The sequence below is a fragment of the Zootermopsis nevadensis genome, unplaced genomic scaffold (genome assembly GCF_977971745.1).
Source record: "Zootermopsis nevadensis isolate Lab colony 2312 unplaced genomic scaffold, Znev_1.0 Znev_ptg000019l, whole genome shotgun sequence".
Classification (NCBI taxonomy): Eukaryota; Metazoa; Arthropoda; class Insecta; order Blattodea; family Termopsidae; genus Zootermopsis; species Zootermopsis nevadensis.
In genome coordinates, this window is record NW_028259151.1 from 1545929 (window position 1) to 1568061 (window position 22133).

The 22133-nt window shown below is 38.5% G+C and overlaps 1 protein-coding gene across 1 annotated transcript in view; it reads left to right on the plus strand.

Annotated features, from left to right (window-relative positions):
- Positions 1–7718: 7718 nt before the first annotated feature.
- LOC110840682 (uncharacterized) overlaps positions 7719–22133 on the plus strand; it is a 55308-nt gene continuing 40893 nt past the window's right edge. Inside the window, 3 exon segments of the mRNA XM_087351547.1 lie at positions 7719–7848; positions 10519–10785; positions 16736–16831. Of these exon segments, the coding sequence (XP_087207673.1) occupies positions 7795–7848; positions 10519–10785; positions 16736–16831 (417 nt within the window). The 5' untranslated portion in view covers positions 7719–7794.

Here is a 22133-nt window from a genome sequence, read left to right on the forward strand (position 1 = left end):
CGAGTTGCTTGGTTCTGAGACCTCTGACGTTTTGGTAATAAAGGTCCAAAGAATTTAAATGCTGTTTTCTAGTAGACATGGAAAAACCACCCGTGTTGACATCACCGGTGAGAGCCATTTAACTGAGTGAAGTAGCCCCATCTTCCAGAGGTTCCTCAGAAATGGCATTTGCACCTAATTGATCTGAAGGTGCGACCCCTAAAGCTGAAACCTCTGCACCAGGGGAGGACGGACGAGATGAAAGAGTCAGGGGGGAATAACTTTGGTCAGGAGTAAGACGACCTAAATAAGGAGCAATTAAACACCCACTAGGCCAAACACCGATATTGTTTACAAGATGGAAGTCATCCTCTACGACTGAAATGTGGAATGACGCATACGAGTTAAATTTTGTCTTTAACCTGGTGCAGGTAAGCGACGTCAGTTTTAATTGGTCTTTAAGCGAGTCTTCTATATCTGCAGAAGTGACGTCCGGGGAGAAGCGAGAGACGAACAGCGACTTCATTCTCACCCTTTTCGCTATGACATAGAGCGAAGTAGAGCTCCTCACTCCAATCATTGTGGGCCTCACTTCCTTGGAAGAATTAGCCGATCCAGGAAGTTCAACTCTCTTCTTCCTAGAAACAGTTATAAAGCCATCGTCGGCAGACCCAGGACCTCGAGCTGAAGTAACGGGAAGTCCAGGTACAACGGTCCCCTCTGAACGAACTTCATTTATGGTGGTCTTAGGCGACACAATAGCAGTAGAAACACTATCCGACAGCGCATCCTTGTAGGATTTGGGTGCGTTGAGCTTGGGACCTCCCAATGACGTCACGTCCCGCCGAGGCAACAAATCCTGCACAGATGGATCTCTAGGTTGTGCCGCCATATGCATAATATCCATCATGATTTTCATTGATTCATTTTCCTTCCGTAGTTGGCCGACTTCGTCAGTCAGCTTGAGAACCATCTCAATTAGGGTCTCGATTTTGCTGTTGGTGTAAACACCATTAATCCGAACAGCCTCGAGCTGCGCACTCAGCGCGTCATTGGCGTTTCGCTGGGAAGCAGCTTCCCTAACAGCGGTCGCCATTTTTCCGCCAGTTTCAGAGGCCGATACGGACCTAAGAGAGCGAACAGGAGTATTTTCGGACCTCACTGACCGTAACTTCCTATCGCAAGTGTCGCACTTATAGGTAGACTCGCCGTTTAAAGTGTAACAGGAATATTCTGCATCACTCACTCGCAGGCACGATAGATGATATCTTGCAGAGCAAGGCCCACTACAACGGAGAAACTTCTGTTTCCCATAAAATGACTTCTTACAAATGTCACACGTATCTTTGCTGGCAGTCATGCCAGCAAATAAAAGATGATGCTGAAAGAGGACTAAATCCGCACTGGAAAAGAGTACACCACAGAATACCACAGACAGCAGGTAGCGGAGCACGGAGCGAACACGTCTGCTCTCCACGAAGGACAGAACAACAGAAAGCATAATAATGCACGTTCCTGAGCCGATATTACAGCGCGTTAAATACTTCAGGGATGCTGATTTGCTTCGTACAACTAATAAGCATTGCTAGTAATAGAACATCGACATTACAGCTCCTCCGCAAAGCAGTTTCAGAGTTTGCTGGATCTTTGTTCACATCATTGCTAAAGTACAGTTTATATTCTGCAGGAACGACATCACTTATCATCCCAGAATCAGTGGCTCTAGCAACTTTTACGTAAAATGTCACAATTAGCTAATGACACACTATTGAAGCTAGGAAATTTATATTGTTTTAGAAGTGGGATATTACTATACCACTGATATCAAATTCTTATTATTCTACAAAAACATACCTTCTGATACTTGGGTATTCATGATGATGATGTTAATGATATATGGAATCATTATTGTCTAACAGCAAATATTGTCCATTACCGACAAATAATACGCTAAATCAAATGCCTAATAATAGCTGAAAAACAAAATATGACAAACAAATAAAAATGGACTACCCCCAGCAGTCCTTGATTTCCAAGGTACTTCAAATTAAAGGAATTGTTAACAAAATTCAATTACACTATCTCTAAATTTTAATAACCTAAACTCTCTAAACATCTTTTGTATTATAACATTTAAAACACTTGATTGTCAGATGTTTATATATTTTCTGCTGTATTGTCTGGTGGTTTTAGTACAAATTGATTCAACGGCATACCTTCACTTTAAATTACAGTAATTACCTCTTCGTAAGAATAAGAATCTTGGCTTTCGCAGTTTCGAACTTTCAGAATATCAACTGAAAAAATCTAGAATTTTATTATGATAGAGATCTTATTTAACCTTAGAACTAATTAGTTTTGCAAACTAAACACAACGGCATCTTCTTAGGTGCAGTATCCATATAATAGTATTGTGTTATTTTGTTTCATTACTTTTAATTAATTCTTTTTTTTAACGTCATACTGTTCAATTTTATAATTGCATCAAGCACTATGTTCCACTTGCAGATGGCCCTTCAAAGTTCCGAATCATGTGGCTTGGTTATCTGTTTTTTGTATTTCTTTAACATTTTACATTTATATTAGTATTCCCTAGGTGGATTATTTGCTATTATTTATATTTCTTTATTTATTTTTCTTTGTGTATAATATTGTTTCTATTTTGGGTTCGCCTGTATTTGGCTGTTATATTAAATACTGTACTATTAATTAATGTATTATCGTACCTAAATATCGAGAATATATAATTGCGAGAGAATATAAATGGCTCTAAAGTATTTTTAAAGTATGCATAAAGTATATTTTTGGGTATTATAAAAGTATAAAATTACTGACGATATAAACATCTAATTTTGTGAAACATGGAAGAATGCGTGAAAAGTCTCGGATAATTGCAATAAATTAGCAGCTCTGCACCTGCACAAAATGTTTTGTTTAAAAGTCAGATTTTATTGTTGGAACATTTATCTGTTATAATCCAAAGAATGTGTTGGAAAATGCTGTTACCTGTTATTTTGGAGTTCTCAAATACCATACATTGTATGGATAAAGTAATATGTGTGCATAAAAGACTAGTTTTAAAACCTATACTACGTATTCAGAGTGTTTAAAAACAACCGCCATCTTAATTATTGCTCAAAACAATAAATTTCTTTTTTACGCAGGGAAAGACAAATTCTAAACAGAATGAGCACATTTACTGTTGTGGGGATAGAAGTGAGTAATATTCCATGTTTCTGAATCTCCATAGGATACAGTCAGCCGTGAAATAAAATCCAATTTTGTGAAAGTCGATTAAACTCTATACACTACCAGAGTTTCAATAAGTTGGATGTATTAACACTAAAAGTTAATAAGCTGGTTGTTACCCCAACTGAATACCAATTATGACGATTACATTCTACAACTGGAGCTCCCCCCCCATTTTCACAGGAATGTACGAGTGCTTCTCAATCGTGTTTTTCCACAGCGCTGGATCGGACGTGCTGCTGCAAATGGAGACAACAACCTTCTCCCTTGGCTAGCCCGTTCGCCAGATCTTACACAGTGCGATTTCTTTCTTTGGGGGGATCGTTAAAGACAGCGTTTATGTAGCACCATCGCCCACGTCCATCCATGAACTTCGTGATCGGATAACGCATGCACTGCAAGCCATTACAGCGGACATGCTACACCGGGTCTGGGATGAGTTTGATTACCGTGTGGATGTGTGTCGTGTGACCCAGGGTGCACGCATTGAAGGATTGTAATTAACGCATAAGAAACGTGGACAGTTGCCGCCGCTGACGGTGTATGTTGTGCCCGTGTGAGGTTAGAAATAATTTTTTTATTTACTTTTGAATCCGCACCGTTCTTTTGTGTATACCCTGTAGATTCGAGCACCTGGCAGATAGCTTCAACATTCGCTTTGACTTCTAGACCCCGCGTTATTTTAGAAAGAAACCGTTTTACAATACACGCATTCAGTAGACTTACAAATAACGCTGTGATAGCCGAGATCAGAGGTTTAACGACGCTAATACCAAATTCTTGTTCCTATACGCTTAGGTTATTCGAACAAACTTTATACACATTTATCATTTTATCAACGCGAGTTACATGAAGTGTTCATATCATCACTAATGAACTGAACTAACTAACTAGATGGCTTAGGGAACCCGAAGGTTCATCACCGAATTAACCAAAGCCCTCCACCGGTCTCTGTCATGAGTCAGCAAAATCCAGTCTCCAATGATCTGTGCATCCCGGTCAAAAAGTCATTTACGAGACTATTTCTCTACACCACTTATGTTCCTGAAAGACATGAACGTAGGTAAACCAACGTCTTATAGAAATTTTAAAATTTAGAATATTATGAAGTAGTATATGTAGTAATATTGTAATAATGTGCCATAAAGCGACCCAACGAAATATCCTCGAAGCTATATAATTGTTTTCGGGTGTCATTACAGATTTGAAACAGCAAATGTGGATGTGCTGGTGATTAAACCATCTATTCCCCCACCCCCTGGTTTAAAAAGGATGTGGAAACTTTAAATCTGAAGTTGGCGACTATTCCTCATAATCCCTCTCCATAAACTCTCTCCGAATCTCTTAGACTTCATCTAAAGTATGCGCAGAAACAAAAGTGAGACAAAGAAAAAGAAATCAGTCTCAAACTCTTGCTGCAGATGCTGAAGTTCTTTCGGAGCTGCCCTTCCTTCCACTGTTTTATGTACCTGTGGACCCTCCTGAAGCACGTGCGATATTGGATCCAGAGTCAATTGCGAGTAAGTAATGAGCGGAAGTAATAGCATTGATGCGACCTCTCATTCTTTTGGTGGGTGGATGAATAACCCGATATCCACCCCTCTAAGTAATTTCCCCGCAAATGACCGAAGGAATAAAAGAACACCATTTAGCAGTACGTTCGTCTATTTATTAATTTTCTGTTTTATACCCGTTCTTCTTCCGGGCCTATATTAAAATGAACTTATAAATGACACTCGAAGGAAACATGTCCAATGCAGAGAATATGGCCTAGTTACTGCCATACTCACACCTTAACAGGATATCACACAAAAAAGGAACGTGAGGTCACAAATATCGGCCAAGGTTTGTTTGGTGACGCAGTCGCCAACTGCGCGGCGTTACATGTTTTCAGACGCCATTAAATATCGGAAGAAGAAAAGAAACAACTTGATTCTAATTTTTATAATACAATTAACTCGCTATTAAAATTCGTAAATATAAAAATATTAATTGATACATGCTGAATGAAAACGGAAAATTCTGTACTTTTATTCAGTACAACTAGATTTTTCATCATCCTTTGTTAGATATTCTTCTGGCAGGGATAATGCAAACATAACAAGTGCAGGTTACATGCCCCATATTCCTCCCTCCCAAAAATTAACCTACTCATTTTTAAGGATATTTTGATAAAGTCAGAGAATTCTTCATGCGATTAAGTATTATGGACCGGCCTGAAAGGATTTAAATTTTTTACAAAACGGATGCAGGTTTATCTTTTTATAACAAGGGTTTGTCACTTCACTTCAAGTTAAAAATATAAATATCCTTTTTGCTGCTTTCAGATTAAAAGTAAAAATATTCCTTAATAATCTTATGAATTTTCATGTTTCTCAATTATTTGAATTAAATTTCTTTCCAAGGACGAGTTTGGTTGGCCATGTTATCTGCACTGTGTAATAAATATGGTCAAAAGCTCACCTTTCAGAAAATAATTATTTTATGCGCGCTTATGACAAAGGACGAAGGATATAACATTCTGTTAATGTCCTCTTAGCCGCAGGGGGTGTGCATAACGCGTTTGTTTTTAAACTATCGTTATTATTATTGTTATTAATTGAATTGAATTGAATTATTATTATTTATTTAGTATAATATTTTATTTTGTATGTTGTTTGTCCAAAATTGAACTGATTTTAATTTAATTTTTAATTTACTTATCCATAACAATTAGCTCATTTACATATTAATTATTTTGCAATAAATTAATATTGTACTTTATATATTCAGTTCATTGTTTGTTTGCCTTAGTATTGTAAGATTTGTTTTGTAAGATTTGTATTGTTGTTAATGCTTGGCTGTTATTGGCCTTTTAGGCTGTTGTCAAGCACGTTATTAAATGAATTGAATTGAATTATTGTGAAAGAACAGAGAATCTTAGCCCACGAATTATACGAAAGCATCCCGTTCCAGATTATATAAACAATAAAACTTCTCCTTACTTTTAATCACGCAACTTGCAAGTATGTTTAATCACAAAAATTAACTATTAAAACATTAAATGTATAATGTTTCGGCCACATTAGGCATTCTCAGGTAAGTATAGACTTAAGAAGTTAATATGTAGTAACCATGCAAAATTATTTATGTATTACAATAAAAACAAATTATAAAATTTTGTCGGATGTATAAAATGTTTAAATTTATATCTGTAGTCATCAAAGGTCATGCGATAAAAATGGTTTACATAAATATAATAATTATGATATATGTTGTTACAGAATAATATTAACTTTAGATATAATATATTTCAGCTGTTATAATGTGTTGGCTTTTGGTTAGGGTTCCTTACAATAGTGATGGCGGGGTTATATATTGTTGGATTCGCAAGAGGCCTTCATGTGCCGAATTAAGCGGGAGACAAGTGTGGGAATATGATAAGCGGCCTCCCGGAAAAGTTTACATATATTTTTGTTACTTCAAGAAGATTCTTAAAATATGTAATAGACGCTTCGAGCAACTGAAATGTAGTGTTTTAATAATAAATTGGTGTGAATACGTGGAGATTAATCACAGAGCTGCCTTGCCAAATAGAGGGCCGGGCGATAGGTAGGGGCGCCGATGGTGCTATTTCCTTGTGGATCTTCGGGAGCCAATGCAGTCTAGGAGGCCTCGAACTCCGTGGCCTCAGATGTTCGATGACCTCGGGAAGCGATGGCTGCTTGAGAAGGAGAACAGTCTTCCGTCCACGGTAACCTCCCGTATATGACTCCTGAGCCAGCACTTAGACAAAAATATTTTAGGCCTTGCTCCGAAAATCTTCAGTTTCCTTCGGCCTGTGAGAATGCCTCGGGACTTAAGACTCCTGGCGTGTATAGTGCGCCCTGCGAATGCGGTAAAGTCTACATCGAGCAGACCGGCCGATCCCTCGATACCAGAATCAAGGACCACCAGCACTACTTCCGTCTCGAGTATTTACACAAATCCGCCTTGGCCGATCACGGTATCAACCTGGGTCACCCATTCAACTCCAGAACACCACAATCCTTATCCACCAAATCCAAATACAAGGACCGGATGATCAGAGAGGCCATTGAGATCAAGCTAAACACAATTTCAACAACTTCATCAGCGAGGAAGCAGAGGGTGTTTGTCAATCTACATTGAAATAGTTAGCGACTGAGCACTTGCCGTTGTTTTTAATATCAATTGTTCCCGACAGATGGTTACGAGTAGTTTTACTACTATTGTGGTTAGGTGACAGCACTGTAGAATGTTACGTCATCCACCATGCAGTTTTCTTTTGTTTAACACTGCGGTACCGGAATAATAGATGTCTTTTGGGTTGTAGCATCGTGTAATGCTGCTTCCACCTTCAGTTCAATGACGTATTAAAAGCGGCTTTTAATCATCTACCAGACTGCACCTCACTATATCTACGCTGCAACCCAGAAGACAGCCATCTTACATCAAGATATTAATAGCATTTCAGAAATTTATCGCATTGTATCTGCTTCATCAGTATGTATAACACCATATAAAGTTATGTAGACTTGTATTGATTATCCTTCATAGTGTTTTCGTATGTATTTATCAGTGTGGCTGTTTGCAAATCTGTCGAAATTAAAAATGCCGAAGGTATTTGGCTTGTCTTTTAATTACGTTCATGTCATGTGTACGAGATATTTTAGTATATCAAGGTTTTTATTTGTTTTCACTGCTGTATACTATGAGATGGTAGAAGTTGAGGTATACATGATATTAGTTACCGTATGTCTATTACACCATGAGTTTTTACTACGGTATACAAGCCACCTTCCACTTGTAGTACTTAAGTCTGTGAAAGGTGTAAGGTAAGCAAAGTTGCATTATCATTCGTGTTATATGGCTGTTAAGTGGAATGTTATGTTCTAAGGAGTAACTTAATTGATTGCAGTCGTTCAATCGTGATAGTATTGTTGTGTTCGTTCAGTATAAATTATTTCTAGTAATCGACATTGTTGTATGTGCTTAAATTCTCATTTGAACTGTGCGCGTATATATTACCAAACAATATGTTTCAAAATTTTGATGTGCAACTCATACCAGGAGTATTTTGAAATGGATACTGAAATGCACTGATTGTGATATTTGAAAGAGAATATGCAGTCCAGTAAAATCATGTCAACAAGCAAAAGTTATCATCAGTATTATCATTTATAACTAGATTATTTGTGGTGTATTAATGAGGCTAGAAGTGCCTCATTAGAAATTGAACCACAGCTGCCCCCGCACACTACTAACTGAACAGTTGGTGTCACTGTAACTATTTATCCTTTCATTACATGAAAAGTGGAAAGTTAAAATTCCATATTAAATGAAACAGTGGTGTAAGATTTGAGGTTTTCACAGCAGTGAATATGAAGATTTCTGTCTTCTGGGTTGTTGAGCTGTGTAGTCTGGCCGATGTTTACCAACGTTTCAGAGGTCATACTGCCTCCGTCATCAGGGCGATGAATATTCACTACACAGCGCAACAACCCAGAAGACAGAGATCTCTAAACAGTGGAGTGTGCAAAACTGGAGCAGAATCAGAGGGTTACAGTTGACAGAGTTCTCTTGCCTCTACACTTTAAAATGTAAAGAAACAAGTACTCTGGGTGGCCATTAAAGTATCTTTGAGTCTGTTGCATAAAACAACCATACTGATATCCATCTCAAACAACAAGGCATGTAATAACTGAAACCCACAACAAAGTTAATACAAGTTTAATTAACAGCGAAGTTGCTTTGTCAAATTGTTGTGTTTGATCTCCAATTGAGTCCATGCCATATTGAATGAGTTCTACAGTTGATGCTCAGTGATTATAATGTCGTTGGCTTGAGTTATGATGCCAACTGTATCTGTACGTTACTTACAGTAAGGGAGAAGACTGAACTGGAGAATGCTTCCATAGAGTTTGTGTATAATTTTTTGTCTTCATGCTTGCTATGTAAAAGAAAATAATTTTACCTGTTGGTTTGTATGGATGTGGGACTTTGCCTTCCATGTTAACGAAGAACACAGTTTGAGGGTGTTTGAGAATGAGATGAAGTGACTGAAGGGTGAAGAATATTTCTTAATGAGAAGGTCCATAATTTGTACTCTTCACCACATAATATTAGTTGATAAAATAAAGGAGTGTGAGATGAGTGGTGCATGTAGCACACATAGGAAGATGTGAAATGTGTACAAAATTTTGGTTGGGAGGGCCGATGGAAGGAGGCCACTCAGAAGACATAGATGTAAATGGGAGGATAATTTTAAAATGGATAATAATGACATAGGGTTGGAGAGTGTAGATTAGTTTCATCTGGCTCAGGATAGGGATTATTGGTGGGCTGTTGTGAAGACAGTACTGAAGTTTGAGTTTTGTGAAAGGCCAGTTGGTTAATGCTGTATAAGGAAGAATACAGAGGTACAAATTATTAAAAAAGTGATATATAATTATCATCACTCTATTTTAAAGGGTTAAGTAATTAAAGTAACAATACTTCTGTGACTTTTCAGTGCTGTTAAAACCAGTTTTTCAGGTTGTGAGTCATCATAAGATGACCTAACCTGTGATAATTTACAACATTCCAACATAACCCCAATGGTAGACAAGGGACAATCTCTGAAACATTGGATTTTAACTCCATTCTCATACAAGGCTGTCACCCAGGAACACTTCAAATCTTGAACGTTCACACACACATATATGAACTTTGTTGATGCTATGTAACCTATGAAGATGAGGAAACAATCATATCTTCTTAAGTTGTCCAAAGAATCCAGAATAATGTTACCACAGAACTTCAAGAGTTTATTGGCACGTGCTTTGGATGAAACCAGTTTTTATCTTATTTCACACCACTTTATTGTATCTGTGTCAATGCATTTATTTCTTGTGTGATCACCCACGCATTGGCAAATATTTTCCACAGAAAATTACATATCTATAGCAGTAATTGACTGTTATGTAACATTTGTGAAATTAGGGATGCAACATGCAAATGGTTATAAAAATTGAATATAAAGTTCTAAGTTAGTTATTTCCCTAGTATAATTAATTTTATTGTATTCAGTTGTCACAGATGCTTGAAATCATGCAGTGTGTATTTACCCAAATTTGCTGTTGCTTACTGCATTTATTTGTGGGCATAATGTTTATAAATTGGTTTGATGTTTATGTAAAAATTCCTAGAATAATCATTATTATTATAGGTTTACATTTATAAGCAGTTAATTTTGTGTTTCAGATGTGTGTGTATGTATTTTTAACTACAATGTTTGTGTCTGATCTTTAGCAGATTGTGACATTGCCTGAATTGACTGAATTGGACAGAGCCACAGCATTAATGACTGAGAATAGAGGAGATGGTTCAGGATCGGGGACCGAATCTGATTCAGATGACACAATACCAGAGCTTGAGGAGCCTGGAACTGGCCAGACTTCTGGTGTCTTCCCAGGAGCTACTGCAGCTGGATTGCCCATGGATATGGTCAGCAAAGCTAAGCAGAGTAGTGGTGAGAAGAAAGCCTGCAAGATTATGTCAAAGTTAGGACTGAAACCAGTAAGTCACCTTATTTAAATATAATTTAAACAATAGCATGTAATTTAAATAAATTTGCAAATAGTAAACTTTAAAAGTAATGCAAACTAATTATATATGGAAAAGTCGTACAGTTTGTTAAGTATTCCAGTTGAATGGCAAAAGTTACAGTGGCTGTTACGTAATGCCTTTTATGCATGGCATGATGTTTTCACACAGTTCAACACTGTTTTCTAACAGATTATGTACTTGTATTAGTAGGTTCATTTCAGATATTTTCACTTGTTCAGTGGAACCTAAATATAGTGCAGCTGTTGGGGGACAGCATCAGTACTCGCATTGTGAACTACCCGCATTAAAAGTGAACAGTGTAAAACATGTAATCATAGTGGAGGACATGATCAAATCCTCGGTACATCAAGATCCATGGTATAACTGCATGTATTATATTGAGGTTCCACCGTATTTATTTTTTATATTGTTGAGAAATCTGAATTCAGGGACTTGTTGAGTTTTGTTGTATTAATTTATTTTATTTTACTTTACAGTATATTTATGTTGCATCGAGTTATGATAAATGGAACGATTTTTTTTTTAGAAAATTAGCAGTAGGTGATGTACCTGTGTTCATGCTAAAGACACTCAAGTACATAGTCACTATAGTGTAACTTTGTTTAGGTTGTACCAAAGTAGAAGGGTACATTCTGCAGACCTACTAATGATGGATGTAGTGGTATTTTAGCCTCACTATGCCACGGTGGTCTAGCGGTCAGAACACTAGCCTTGTAAGCCTGGGGTCCCGGGTTCAATTCCCGGTGGTGCTCAAATTTATAACTTGTGTTGGGCAAGGCCGTGGTCTAGGCATCACAGAGTTTTCCTCTGGGGGCTTCCCCGGTTTCTCCGTGGCATCCCAACAATTACTCCACTCACACACAGAAGAAGGCAATGGCAAACCACTTCTGATCATCTGTGCCAAGAATGTATATGTGTATGAGCAGGTCCCTGACAACCTGAAGAGGTTGGAAGGATCCTGTTCATAATATATGGACCTGTCGTCAGACAGAACACTACAAATAAATAAAATGCTTTGTTAGTAGTTCAACTACTAACTTGGTGTTCTTCATCTGTTGATAGTCGTTCATCCAGTTAAGAAACAATAGTTTTGGGGGTGGGACCTGAAGGCTCAGTACCCATATTCACAGTAAATCTTACCATTGGATATATCTATCTTTAGCAGATGACACATTATCTCCAAATAGTCCAACCAAAATCCTATATTCCTCTTGATTTGTCTGTGCATTTTACCTGTCCCACTCACCTCCGCATGAAGCAAGCAGATTTGTGCAACACGATGGTCACCTGGTTCAAATCTAAGCCTGTTTACTGGTTATCATGAACTTCTGGCGGCTCACACAGTAGCGAAAGTTTTCTTAAGATATTTTATAGCGAGGTCGGAGTCGGTACATTTTTACCGACTCCGACTCCACAGCCCTGACTGTAGCACATTTCAAGGTTTGATTGTTCCAAATAAACTTGTTACTTTTGTAAGATTTGAAACTTTCATGGCAAATGAATGCTATAAAATCCTCTTGGACAATCAGCTGTGTCAGTGCGAAGTTAAAAACCAACATTTTGGGACTGGCTCTAGGTCAGTCGAGGACAACTCAGATGCTGGAGACAGAGTCAGTCTCTAAGGCAATGTCCTACGTAAGCGATAACAAGCGAGCTATGCGAGCTGCGTAAGTAGCATGGGGTGTCACTTATTATGTCCTAAGTGAGAGACTGCAATAGAAGCACACGGCCTTCCTGCGCATACACCTTCCGTGTACTGTGAGCCATGCCTCATGGCTCGAAGTGGCCTATCTCTCCTCTCGACGTTCTTTGGAGTCGCTGGTTTCGAGGCCCTGATGGGACAGCAGGGCAGTCAGTCTGTGTGTGTCTGCCGGGCAGAGAACGAGTCGAAGAGGGCGGGCTTGGAGAAAGATAGATCTTATTTTTTGTTTGACGTAGCTAGTTGTAACCCCGACCGGAGCCTGAGCCTTGGAACTTTGTTCTCCTTTCAATTTGTATATATATTTTTTTAAATACATGTTTGTAATTTGGGAGTGCTTTTATTTGTATTTGGGTTAACCCTTGTGATTATCCTATGTCGTACCACCTCCTGGCCTCTGGGATAATGTGGTTATAGTCATGAGAGCCGGCAGGGTTCAACTGCATGGTTAGAGCTTTCTTGCGCACGCGCCTTACTGGCCAGCGCAGCGACTCGCGTGAAAATATCAAAATATTTGATCTCAGACTTTGGCGGCTGACCGCTTCGCTGTAACCTAGGACAGCGCCACACAAACAGCCAGTTTGATATTTCCGCTTCACCCACGCAACTCGCACCGCTCGCATTTAATCGCTCACGTTGGGCACCGGGTAAAACTCTGGTTTATAACTCAGCAGTGACATGACTGATTGCCCAAGAGAATATTGTAGTACTGAGTGGTATTTGTTTATTGACTTCTTATTGGTGAGGGTAGGTAACAAGGCCATTATTTTTAGCAAAACTTCCATTACCTGTATTTCTTACTAGGCTGTTTACTACAGTGTCTTGTGACCATATGATATAATTTCAATGTAATGAACACCGAGATGATGAAATTTCAGAATAATGAAGATATTGTTAATCCCCATTAAAATTGCCATATACTCTTGTGGAAAAAAGACTTGTTCAGATCAACAACTTTTTTCTAAGTGTTACGTAGAATGTATTAACCCATCCTGAGCAAACTTTGTTCTGGTAATGCAGGTAGTATTTCAGAATTAAAAGAATACTGCTGTTTCTTTCAAATAATTTGTTGACCCTTCAAGCCCATCTGCCACAGTGAACACAATGGATCTTCCACATCACATGTTGGTGTCCATCATACTCGGTACATTTATATAACTTTCAACATCAGTTTTTCTGCCAACATTTTAGTAAATATATTGTGTTCTTGTGTGCTGAAAGATAAAATCGTAAGGTTTCTGTTTGTCATTAGATCATTATTTATTAACAAATAATGTCATATATCTCCCCAGTAGTTCTCACGACAAAGTTTTTAATCTCTGTCAAGAGTTTCAGTACGATCAATATGTGGTTATATATAGTAAAGAATTTTTTAACTTGGATCATACAAAGGTTTCAGGAATTGATACGTCTTCTCATTTGCATATGATCAATTAAAGGAGGACAAAACAGGGATATTACTGACACTAAGTATTTTACAGCTTGTCAGTCAGTGGTTTTTTTTTTGTCTCGGCCTTGTCTCAGTCACTATTTGAATAAAAATTTTCTTGGATATTATCCATTAGCTAGTAAAATAAAATATAAAACCACGTTTCAGAGATGGGGCTCTATCTCTGTCTTCAGGTACTTACTCAGTTGGGCCCAATAGATAGAGCTAATCCCTGTCTCCGAAATGTCATTTTATATATTTTATTTTACTAGACGATGGATAATATCCAAGAAAATTTTTATTCAAATGACTCACCATCGTCACCCACTTTTAGATTTCGGTCACTATTTGTTCGGAGAAATTATAATATTAATTAATCAAAGAATGTGTTCACACTCAGTGTGAACCCATACCACTGCCTGGGCCCCCATTCACTTCTTATGTTGATACCGTGGCTTTTACAAGTAGGAAAAGTTTCAAACCAGACAAAGATGTGAAACTTGTGGAAGACTGACGATTCCGATATAAGTTTTGTCAGTTCTGAAGTAGATAGGGATCATTTTGTTCATGATGTTTCTGTGGTTAATATGCTAGTGAATATTGATGACATACTAGTGGAAGTCCAATGGTTCATTTCACAGACCTTCCAACCATAAGAACAAGGGAATGCCCAGTGGTTTTCTGTGCTTCTGATTGAAAAACTAATTACTAAAACCAGAGGAATATGTTATAAAATTTTTATTGGGCTAGATGTTCAGTAGGATAATTGAACCGTTCTAAGGTTCAGGGCCTCAATGACCTCTGGCGGCCGGCACTTGAACTGTGTTTGGCTGGCCACGAGAAGGTGAAGTACCGCAAGACGATGATCCAGCTAGCATAATCCTCGATGTTCCCTTACGTCATTAGTAGCCAATTAGCGTTTCCTTCCCCCTCTTCTGTCTCAAGGCTCGGGAAGACGCGTGATTAGGATTGACCTGGCTTGGGTCTTTCTCTTTCCGGTTCGACCGTCATCATAAGCAGACGTGCGTTAGGCTTCGTTTGGCTTCAAAATTCTTGGTTCTCTATTTTCGGTTCAAAATTAAGTCTGATATGCTTATTACGATGGTCGACGGAATTTGCAGCTTGTGTATATAGTTTATTTTCTGGTGTGAGTTTTTTTTTAATGAGTAAATGGAAATTGTAAGTATCGTATACTTGTGATAGGGTGTGGCCCGGTTGTAACAAAGGGCTTCATCTTACTGTCGTGTATGTGTATCGTCATATAGGTGGCTGGTGTTATTTTGTTTTTTTCTTACGTATATTACTCTATTGTGTGTGTAAATGGAAAAGAGTAATTGTGTGTTTTGGTGAATGTATCGCGTCTGCAGACTGTTGCATAAGGTAGTATGGGATGCCTCTGTGCGAGAGTAGCAGCGCGATAAGACGGGGGAAACACCAGTTTGATCACGAGCTACTGCGTAGTGGAACACGTGATCCAAAGCTTATGCCTGGTAGGGAGGCTAGCGGCTATCTTGGTCTCATGGGAGCGTGTGTCACGCCGAGACAAGATCGAGTCTTTGAATCCTGGTGTGATTCAAACGGATGACTGATCAATGTATTGGGATTTGATCTTTCATGATTCTTCGCGGACCATAAGGTAAATAAGGTCGCGTGGAAAAGTTGAAGCTTTGGAAAGAACGTTGTAATGTACGTATCGTGTATTGAAATTCACTGGGTGTTGGGTGTGTGCGAGTGTTGTGTGTATGTGTATTCATGTATGATGTGTAAGTCGAGGCTGGTTTGGTAGATGGCGAGGTCGAGTTTTTCAACGGGTCTTGTATGGAAACCCGAAACTGTGGAAGGTGCCATGGGGTACCTGGAGTTGTATTGGGAAGTGGCTAGTTTGAAATGTGTGATCACATTTAAAGCACTTCGCCAAGTAACAAGTGTGACGTAGCGTAGTGTAGCGTGGCTACGGGAGGAGAACTACGGATGTTTTGTGTTGAGGAAGCACTGCGACCCACATATTAATACTTGTCATGTATTTTTTTTGAATCTACTTGTGGTTGAGTGTACGAGGTGATGAGTTAATTGTGTTGATATCAGTGTAAAGCCGGTCTGGCGGCTAAAGGGGAGTTTGTAGGTAGCCAACTGCGCCTACAAACATTCATATTTTTAAAGGGGGGCCTTACGTAGTATTCTGTTTAAAATGACGAAGGGTTTTTCGATGATGTTGAAGGTGTGGCTGCCATCAAGTATGGACACACTTGGGCGTATGTTTGTGTAACTTTAATTTTTATCTTCCGAAAGATTAATTGTATTCTTGTTTTGTAACACGGTTTTCTTTTGTTTGTAATTCTTGCTTTTTTATCAATTTTTCATATTAAATTCATTTTGTTTGTTTAACTTCAAAATTGATTGGGATTTAATTTAATTGATTGTTATGTTCAACTGCCTTCAATGTTCCTTGGTTTCCCCACGAATACCTCGGGGCGTAGAATACACGAGCAACCGAGTCAGCGAGTATTAGGTGGACCGGAGTTTCGGTTCATAATTGAAAGCTGACTCTGAAGGCTTTATGACAAATAGCATGCAGTAAAACTTTCAATAGAAAGAAAATTATTTCTCAAACTGAAATAGGCACTTAAGTGCAGTAAAATAAAGTTTTGATAACAAAACTGTCTGGGCTTACAGTGCTTGAATCAGTCAGTTTTTAAAACTTTTAATTGTGAAGTCCAGAGGATTGTATTTGTTGCTGTCTATTGCAAATAAGATGCTACATATCCTTCCAGATTGAAGACTTGAATCAACAAGCGCCGGTGGCAGCTGCAGAGAAATTTAAGTCTCCAGAAGTTTCACAAGCAGCTGAGGCAGGAGGCAGCACAGCGGTAAGATAGGCTTAAAGGGCGCTGTATTATGTGAATATAGGCCACGTGCATATAGAAGCTACTTCCGTCTGTCGAGAAGAAGAAGAAAAATTAACGAAATGTCATTTGGATGGCACGTCAGCATTTTTAAATTACTTTCCCTAAAGTACTAGTCAATTTTAATGATTGGTACACATTGCTTGCCAGTGTTGCAAACGTGCAGTTTTGAGTATCGTAATTGCAGTATATCTGTGGGTGATGATTGATACGAGAGAGGGAGGTTAAGGTGGTTTAGGAGGAGGGACTGATTTGGGCTGAACCCTTCTCACCAGAACACTCTCTGGCTGTAGCTACAGATTCGGTCGGCAACGTCTCTCCGGCTGGGCACTTCCTTCGGGTCGACATTGGTTTGTATGTGTTTTCACATTGAAGTTTCCCGTCCTGTTTTGCCGGCAGTGAGCCGTGTCGTGGGGCTTTTGTTTTTTGTTTGTGATAGTTTTATCAGTGACCCCTGGTAATGTGTATGTATTGCTATTTGTATTAACCCTTTAGCATAGGGGCATTTAAATTCCCAGTCTATACTGTGCAGTGGGAGGATTTTCTGCTTGGAGATTTAATTTTGAGCTTGAAAGTGCATCATTTTACTTATATGGGCACAACTTCCCTAATAATTGATGAATTTAAGTGAAACTTTGAATAAAATGTTCACAACACACTATGCGTCCGTCGTCTACAGTTCTATTAATGTCTTGAGGAGACATAATCGCGGCTGACTGACGGCAGATATGTGCTATAGAATCTGTTCATACCAAGGGGAGAACAGAGAATGCATTGACTCAGCTTATTGATATCATATACCGTTGCAAAGCTTGCAATGTGTCCTACACAGCTGTCGTAACCGTAACTATATTACTCCATTCGTCGTCGCTAGACGGAGCCACAGAGCAGAGACTGAATGCAGTTGAGTTCAATAATCGATCTATATTTCAAAGTCGAAAAACACTGATTAAATCGATCTGTCAGAGTCATGTTATATATCAATCGATAGCCAGCTTTTTTCTCTACACGGCTACTGGAGCCAGAATACATAAACCACAAGGTCAGTCGCTACATAGAAGGAGAAATCTTAGCGGGCAATATGTGAGCAGGGCTCGGCAATCCACGCTGTGTGATGATTAAGTCATGACGAGCGCTGTTCGGCACTCCTAATTGTACATATTTCTAAAAGATGTGGCAATTATTTATTTTATTACAATTCATTTGCATAAATAAGTTATATTTTTGTGAGATGCCTGTTGTTTAGGCGACGATACAAACAGCAGTAAAGAGAAATTTGTGTTGAATATCAAAAGTTGGTGTCTGTGTAAAACTAATTAACCGCTTGCGCCATGGGGGAAACTACCGAACAATGGAGGGCCGCAGTTGGCCGGTGGAATGGCGGAAGACCTGGGAAGTGCGTGATCATGGAAAGTTTCGCTGGTAGAAAACGTGATAATGACAGTTTCAGGTGGTTCAGCTGTTTTCTATTGGCTTCGATCCTTGTTATGGGCTGTGTTGAACTGAATCCGGGCCCAAACGGAGTAGAGGTAAGATCAGAAATTCTTTTAACACACATTTATGCCCATGTTTAAGTTTCATAGGGAACGTTACACATTGAATGTCATGGGGATTCAAGAAATATAATCCATTTCCATAGGAAGTGGAACGTCGTTAAAATTAACACAAAGCAGATTTAACAGGAGATTCAGATGCTGATATTATAATTTCTTGTGGGGATGTAAGGGGTTTCTTGTCAAGGTTATAACTTTCATTTGATGGAGAAATTGTGTGAAAATAAAATGTCGGGAAGGATAATGGAGATAATAATAATAATGAAACCGGCCATATTAGCATGAAATTGTGAATTATAACGTGCACCAAAGTAAATGCAACCCAACAACATTCACTTGGTCCAGAGCAAAAAATTATATCAGAAATTGACCTAAACCCATATAACAGACTTTTCCAGACTTTGTCCTTGGTTACTGGTTACTAGGGCGTTGCTCACGCCAGTTGCAAGAAAGTTGTGCAGGTGCAAACATGGCTTATTCGCAAGGAGAACGTGTGTCCTTTCTCTTTTTCCGATCTTCGTGAAACATTTTGCAATGCGTATACTCACAAGGAAGTAACAAATAAGACAACAATGCTTCGGCAGTTTCTCAAGTGTTTTGAGATTCAATTAACGATACCAGAATCTTTTTCTTCATTTCACTTCTGTGTTGGAACAAAATATATAGTACTGCTGGTAACATAAATGGGCCATGGACCAAACTGCGAAAACAACTATTTTATTGCAGAAATTATTCTGCGAGCACATTGTTGGAAGTGGTCGTGGCCATATTTTACCTTTCCAGATTTTAATGCATGGAATTTCTGAAACAAAGATTTTTTATATTAAATTGTGAAGCTTGGAGGAACTGAAAGAGACTTGCCAAACATTGACACGGAAACACTTCGAAAAGGCGCGTAAAACACACTACATATCTGGATGTTTATGTTCTAGAAGGCTCAGGACCTTCTCAGCATTTGCTGTATAGTTGTTCTATAAATTCTCACTAACAATTAAGAACGAAGTAAAAAATAACTCGTCTCTCTTGTTGTTATGCATGCCACCAAAGCATGGAAATACTTTGTTAATTCGTATTGCGTCCTAAGCGTACATTCCTATATATGACAAATGTATAAATTTTGCGAATTGGGAAATCACTACCCAGCTGTATCTACGTATGATGTGTATTTTATCATAAATGACATCATTTTATTTCTTTCGTAACAACTAAAGGCCTACCAGTGTAAGACATTTATTTCATTGCAATTCTGAGAATGGCAAACACTTCTTTCTAGTTTATTCTACATGCAGAACGTGATCACTGGACACTTTGGTTGTGCCAATCATAGATCATGATTTACCCAAAGAATCCTTGCGTCACAGTCACTGGATTCCAAAGAAGGTTATCTCGTGACAAGTTCATAAATTTCACATAAAGATTTATTGTTTACTTATCAGGATGTGAAGTGTTAAACAATTGGACTGATACTAAGCCTTATCTATAATCTTTTATGGTTATAAATATTATCTTACATTCATACAGACAAACAGTTTAAATGGGTTTCTTTAATATATCGTGTATCTTGATACAGCTTTGGTAATTTAGTAATTCAGAATGATTTTACGTCCGTCTACTACAGTTATGTTTTATGTTCATAAAGTAATGAGTAACCGCACATAATAATTCATTCCTTTCGCAAGATTGGAACTTGTGCTTTTTGGAGTATATTGAAATTCCAAAGGTATTCTTTATGCCACATCAGCGCGATGATATCTGGAAGGCAACTAAGGAAATAACTGCAACAATGTAAATTAAGTAATTGTCATGAGAGTGGCTCAACAATGATGAAGAAACAAGACAGACAAATAAATATTGCAGAGCCCACATGTTGTTCTTATCACACCAAATGTTTAAGAACTCGTAAAAACTACCATTTCATTGGTCACTTTATGTAGAATGCGTCTTTTCCTTCGTCAACAGCCATGGAGATGGAGGCAGTATGTTCCTCCTAAATGTTGGTATCTTCCCAGAAGTTCACACGACGTCGTAAAGGAGCAGCCTAACATCGATATGTGGATTATCTATTCCGAAACCATGCTTAATTCTTTCGAAAGAAAACATTGGCTTCTCACTTATCATATATCTTAGCCTATGTGTGACTGTTCCACACATCAGAGTTAACCAGGAAAACTGTATGATCGTTGTCCGGGAATCTCACCGACGAAAAAGTCCTCGAGCTCGTAGTGTTTTAGAATGACTGCAAACATAATTACTGGGCGTTTAACATAAGCAATCAATAACATTACTGTGTAGGCCAACAGAATTTGAAAATGTATAATTAAGTTTAGGTCGACGAACACAATTTGGAAACACGTAAGCCTAATTTCATTAATTATTAAGGAGAAACATGGCTGTTATCCTGGTGCTATTTAAGTTTCAGGACGGGCTTGCATTGAAATGATTGGACGAACAGCGACTGTAGGAAAATCTCGTGTAGATTTCTTGTCACGCCACCAGCTTATCATTCATATCAGGTAATTTGAAGTGCTATTCTTTGCGACGTTAAATTACACGAGCCGGTACGAAAGTACCTGTAAGGCCTATCCACGTACTTTGACAATAGACAGTACTCTTTGTTGAGACTGTTAAAACAACAAATGTAAGAATGCTTCAATCTATTTTGCGTTCTTCACACAGAATGCACCGAGTGAACGAAAATAAGGACGGTCCTGTCCGTCTGTTTCCATGTTTTATCTTCGCTAAGATTGAACAGGTTTTATGATGCGAAACTTTGAAGTTATGTCCGGTCGGAAAATACTCCAGAAACTGATCTCTAAATTTTTAATTGAATAAAAATTTTCTTGGATATTATCCATCGTCTAGTAAATATAAAACGTAAAACGACGTTTCGGAGATGGGACTCCGTCTTCAGGTTCCTACACAGTTGGGCCCACTAGATAGAGCTAATCCCTATCTCCGGACAAAATAAAAAGTGAAAGTCCCAGAGTAAAAAGGCATTACCACACCATCCATCCATGGGACGTAAAAGAATAGTATGTAAAATCAAAATTCATAAACACGATAAAGCCAAAAAATAAAAACTCACAAAAAAGGTGGGAATAAATACACATGAATATCAGCTCGAAACTCGATGCCCAACTTGGATTTCTTCGGAGATTACAGGTATCCAAATAGGAGATAAATCCAAACTAGGCTGGCTGATAGGGTTGGCGAGTAATGCCATGTGTGCTGCCTCCTTATATTTTCTGTAGATGGTATTAGGTTCTGTTAATAATACTCTGGCTCCATCCCAACAGACATGATGATCTTCTTCGTACGCATGTTGGGCCAATCTGGATTTCTCCAGCAGGCCCTGTCTGAAATTATATTTGTGTTCTTTTAAGCGTACCTCCAGAGGTCTGCTTGTTTCGCCGATATACCATCTACCGCAATCACACGGTATTCCATACACACACTGCCTAGTCTGTCTCTCGACTGTTTTTGGTCTCATGGAACTCAATAAACTATGGAGAGTGTGTCCAGTTTTAAAGATTGTCCTGATGTTGTATCGGTTCCCAATTCTTCTAAATTTTTCAAACACACCTCTGACATATGGGATAACCGCCGTACCCAGAGGCGTTCTGTCAGGAGAAGGCCGGATGTTTTTTTCAGACTTAATAACAGATTCAATTAACTGTCGGGGATACCCATTCAGAGATAGATCATGTTTGATG